The sequence below is a fragment of the Trypanosoma conorhini genome (genome assembly GCF_003719485.1).
Source record: "Trypanosoma conorhini strain 025E chromosome Unknown Tco_14.4_contig_01007, whole genome shotgun sequence".
Classification (NCBI taxonomy): domain Eukaryota; phylum Euglenozoa; class Kinetoplastea; order Trypanosomatida; family Trypanosomatidae; genus Trypanosoma; species Trypanosoma conorhini.
The window spans coordinates 1-4,182 of record NW_021705102.1 but is presented as its reverse complement, the minus strand read 5'-3'; the positions used below and the strand labels follow the sequence as shown (position 1 = coordinate 4,182).

The 4,182-nt window shown below is 52.1% G+C and overlaps 3 protein-coding genes across 3 annotated transcripts, besides 6 other annotated features; 2 read left to right on the top strand and 1 right to left on the bottom strand.

The window, feature by feature from the left end:
• Positions 1 to 109: 109 nt before the first annotated feature.
• Positions 110 to 176: a microsatellite.
• A 33-nt stretch (positions 177 to 209) lies between these two features.
• Positions 210 to 247: a sequence feature (A-rich).
• A 20-nt stretch (positions 248 to 267) lies between these two features.
• Positions 268 to 317: a sequence feature (A-rich).
• Positions 318 to 764: 447 nt separating this feature from the next.
• Positions 765 to 794: a microsatellite.
• Positions 795 to 822: 28 nt separating this feature from the next.
• Positions 823 to 860: a sequence feature (A-rich).
• A 513-nt stretch (positions 861 to 1,373) lies between these two features.
• On the top strand, positions 1,374 to 1,784 carry Tco025E_09181 (putative ras-related GTP-binding protein; the record flags this gene model as incomplete). Its single annotated transcript, XM_029376006.1, has 1 exon — positions 1,374 to 1,784. The coding sequence occupies one exon, from the start codon at positions 1,374 to 1,376 to the stop codon at positions 1,782 to 1,784; it is 411 nt and encodes a 136-aa protein (XP_029223879.1).
• A 653-nt stretch (positions 1,785 to 2,437) lies between these two features.
• Tco025E_09180 (uncharacterized protein) lies at positions 2,438 to 2,881 on the bottom strand (the record flags this gene model as incomplete). The annotated part of the gene is made up of 1 exon (XM_029376005.1): positions 2,438 to 2,881. The coding sequence occupies one exon, from the start codon at positions 2,879 to 2,881 to the stop codon at positions 2,438 to 2,440; it is 444 nt and encodes a 147-aa protein (XP_029223878.1).
• A 41-nt stretch (positions 2,882 to 2,922) lies between these two features.
• On the top strand, positions 2,923 to 4,122 carry Tco025E_09179 (putative FYVE, RhoGEF and PH domain-containing protein 2; the record flags this gene model as incomplete). Its single annotated transcript, XM_029376004.1, has 1 exon — positions 2,923 to 4,122. One exon carries the CDS (start codon positions 2,923 to 2,925, stop codon positions 4,120 to 4,122), a length of 1,200 nt encoding a protein of 399 aa, XP_029223877.1.
• Positions 4,123 to 4,152: 30 nt separating this feature from the next.
• Positions 4,153 to 4,178: a microsatellite.
• Positions 4,179 to 4,182: the final 4 nt, after the last annotated feature.

The following is a 4,182-nucleotide window of genomic DNA, read 5'->3' as shown; positions in this document are numbered from 1 at the left end:
ATTGCGCCAGGAAGAAAAGCGGACGACAATAAAAAAAGAAAAATAATAATAATTTGTGATGGTGAACAACAGCAATGAAAAGGGTGAGAAGACGATAAGAGCCTAAGGAATATATATATATATATATACATACATGTACGTACATACATAATAAAGCATGTATGTAATATGTCTATTTCTTTTCGTACGTACTTCGTTGTTGTTTCGCCTTGGTTTGTTTGCTTGTTTTTTTTTCTCTTGCGTGTTTATGTATGGGAGCGGGAGGGGTTTCTTCTTTTTTTTGTTTAATTTTATTTTTATTTTTGTTGTTCTTTTTTATAAACAAATATACATATGTATATATATATATAAATATATACATCGATATATGTCTTATTGTTTCCTGCTTTTCGTCCCACCGTGTTCTCGTTCCCACTTCTTCGTCCGCCTCTTGCGCTCCCTAAGAGGGAGGTGACCGCTTAAGTGTCTTTTTCACTCACCCTATACCATGGCTCCCTTTTTTTTTTTGTCGTGTGTGTGTGAGCTTCTCTCTCTCCCTCCCCCCCCCCTGTTTCTGCGTGACCCTCGTGAGCCGAAGGGGAGGGTGTGACCAACATGTGGGTGGTGCGCTGCTGTGTGGTTACTTTTATTCATCTCTCTGTGTGTATACGTGTCTCTTTCCTTTCCGCGGGGAGGTGAGAAGTAGGAAGCAACGTGGAGTTGCTACGCATGTTTCGCGTGTGTCTCCCCCATCCCCATTGCATTTCCCTTCACCCACTGCTGCCTGTGTGCCTGCGTGTGTGTGTGCGTGTGTGCAAAAAAAAAAAAGGAAGTGATGACCGATTTTTTTTTTTTTTGGTTCTTCTTTCTTGTTTTGTTTTCCCTTTTCGGCGTCAGCTTCCTCGTTCTCGCTGTTGCTGCCCTCGCCGTGGCTCCTGCTGCCGCCAGGGTTCCTCTCACATGTCCGCAGTGCTTTGCTAATGAGATGTTGTTATTGTTATTGTTTCCCCCGTTTTCTCTGCGAGGCCTCCTGTTTCACCCTGCTGCTGTGTGTGTGGGCTGGGTAGAGCGAGCGAGGCGGGAGGGAATGTGAGGGGGAGGTGCCCCACCCCGGCAGGAGTAGCGGGGACAACGGCGCCCACAGGAAGGAAAGGAAAACTGAAACTCCGCCCAACTCTCCTAGGTAGAGGAAGAAGAGGCGGGCGGGCGCCATGACATCTGAAGCTCGGGCGTTGCCTATTAAGATTGCGCTTTGAGGCCCTAGCGACTCCGGAAGGACGTCGATAACGAAACGCTTCATCACTGATGCCTTTGACGCGTAACAAGACACCATAGTTGGCTCGGCGTTCTTCTCCAAGCAGATTTATTCAAAGGCGCACAATACAAGTCTCCGGATGGAGCTTTGGGATACCACCGGGCAGGGAAAGCACCGCGCAATGGCTCCAATTTGCTTTCGCCGTGCCGCGGCGGCGCCAATTCTGTTTGATGGGACCGTAGTTAAATCCTTTGACGAGCTTGAGGCGGTTTGGCTGCCCGAGCTACTGCCCCACATGAAGTACAGTACCGAATTTATCGTCGTTTGTGGGAACAAATGCGATGCCGTTGCGACCGATGGACAGCGGGAAGGTGTGCACCACGCCGAAGAGGTCTGTCGTGCGAGGGGCCTAGCATTTTTGCACACGTCTGCGAGGAATGGGCAAAATGTGCACGGAGCATTTGGAGCTTTGGTGGATAGCTTACTAACGAGGCGTGAGGAGGAGGCGGCGATGGTGCCGGACGCGCCAGTTGTGCAAGGGCCGCAATAATGGGGTGTGTGCGTAACGACGGAGGCGCCCACGCGAAAAGCGGTTGTTTTTAACGAATCTAGTGTTGCCCATGAAGGTGCAATTGCTCCTGACTAACTTGCACGATTTTTTTTTTTTGCCTACCATCATTCGGGATGCAAAGTGAATCCCTCGACGGGTGCACAACGAATGCGTGGCCCACGAGCCGTACTGTCGTGAGTCTCGGGCAGGCCTGAATTTTACCTGTTCCCCCTCTGCCTTGGAGTTTTTTTTTTTGGCCTTTCTCCCCGCTTATTGTTACTATTATTTTTTTGCTTGCTTGCTATTATTTGCGAATGGTGGGGTTCAGTGCCCACCCATGCGCAAGTGTGAAGCTGCGGTTGACGCGAAGACGGATTCCGTTTTGGCTCCGTCACTCCATTCTTGTTGGTCTCGTCTGCGAGAACAGCGGCTCACTCCCCCGTTCTCTTTTCCGTGACTCGGACCGCGGATGTGGTTCCTTTGCATACTCCGCTTCTTCTTGCCTTGCCTCTCTTGCCGTGTGTATGCATGCACGCATGTGGGCAGGTTTAGTTATTTGAGTACAAAAGCGGCTTTACCGCCCACAAGTGTTTTTTAAGGAGTAGGAGTAAAGACCGCGCTTTGCGGAACATCATTCAGCCCACAAGAAAGGCTCACCGCACGCTGGATGAACTTCGACTTGGATGAACTCTTCGACACGAGACCTCGGCAGCAGCAACAGCGTCACGGAGTCTCGAACTATGTGCCTCCGCCGCCACCGAGCGATCCACCACCGCCACCGGTTTGGATGCAGCAAGATCCATTTGGTATGAATGCAACCGCACCACCGCCGCCACCACCACCACCACCGCCGCCGCCACCACCACCACCACCACCACCACCGATGCAGCCGTTTGAGGCGGCCACTCATGCGCCCGCCACGGCTGCGCCTTCTCAAGCTTATTGCCCTCCTTCACTTGCCCCGCAGTCGTACGGCGGAAGCGGATATAAGCTGCCTTTCTCACCTCTTCCGCCCGGTGTGTCATCAGCCGCACTTCCATCGCAGCCGGTTTATCACCCGGCACCCACCTCAACTCAAGTGCCTTATGGCGCGTCATACCAGGCCTCTCCGGGGGTGCCGGAGGCTGCTGCTGCTTCTATGCCTCAAGCTGTGCAGAATGCCGCCATGCCCTTTGTGCCCCCGCCATCCCACTCCGAGGACGCGGTGACATCGCCCACTGTCAGTAGGGACGGTTCTGCACTTGCACAAGAGGAGGAGGACAGGAAACAGTTGGAGAAGATCACTCAACTTCGCAAGGAGCTAGAGAAAGAGCGTGAGCGAGAACGCAAAAAAAGGGAGGAACTCGAAACCTGGGGTTGCCCTTCTTGTACGTACCGGAATGCATTGGATGTGAACCAATGTGAAATGTGTGATTCGAATCGTCCAGGGTACCTTCCCTCTCCTAATGTTGCTCCACCACCTACAACGCGCAGTGATGCGCCTTCGTCATTCACCCCACATCCAAAGGGTGCGACGGTGCCGTCAGAATTGGCTGGACCAACGGCATGGTTGTGTAGTATTTGTTTGGCACCAAATGAGGCGCATCATTCGCGTTGCAAAATCTGCGGCAGTTACCAAAAAAACGGCACGCCTATTAGCGAATTTAATGCAAACTCTACAGGCGTTACGGCAGGTGTTCCTATGCCACCATCGGCTTGGTTATGTAGCATTTGCGGCAAAAAGAACGCTGCCAATGCGGCACGGTGTGTAGATTGTAAGAGCTATCAGAGCAACGGCACACCTGTGCTGGACCCGGGGCCCACACCACAAGCTGCAGCTGAGGCGGCTCCCACAACGTGGAAGTGTTCGGTGTGCACGTTGGAGAATCCTGTTAGCAGTGCCGTGTGTGAGGCGTGCCAGAGTGGGCAGCGTCCGCGTCATCTCGCCCCACCCAAAACTAAAGTAAGCGAAAAGAAGAAGTCGGGAACTGAGACGCGCGGCGCTCAGGTCGCGAAGACGTGGCCGTGTCCAACCTGTACATACCAAAATGCCGTCACAAAAGAGAAGTGTGATATGTGCAGCGGGGAGCGTCCTTTACAATACAAGCCATCGCCGCCACCGAGCACAAAGAGAGAAACTGGGGACGCCGGCGATGATATTCAGTGGCAAGAGGATGGCGTTGCACTGAACTGTAATAGGTGCCACTTGCCGTTTAACTTCGCACGGCGCCGACACCATTGCCGGGCATGCGGTTTTGTGTTTTGCGATGCGTGCTCCAACTTCCAATTAGCAGTGAAAAAGAACGGCCCACTTGAGCGTGTGTGTGTGAGCTGCTACGAGGCTAACAAGAAGGAATGAGGCCAAACTATACGTGTCTACCTATCTAGCTATATATATATATATATATATATATAGTAA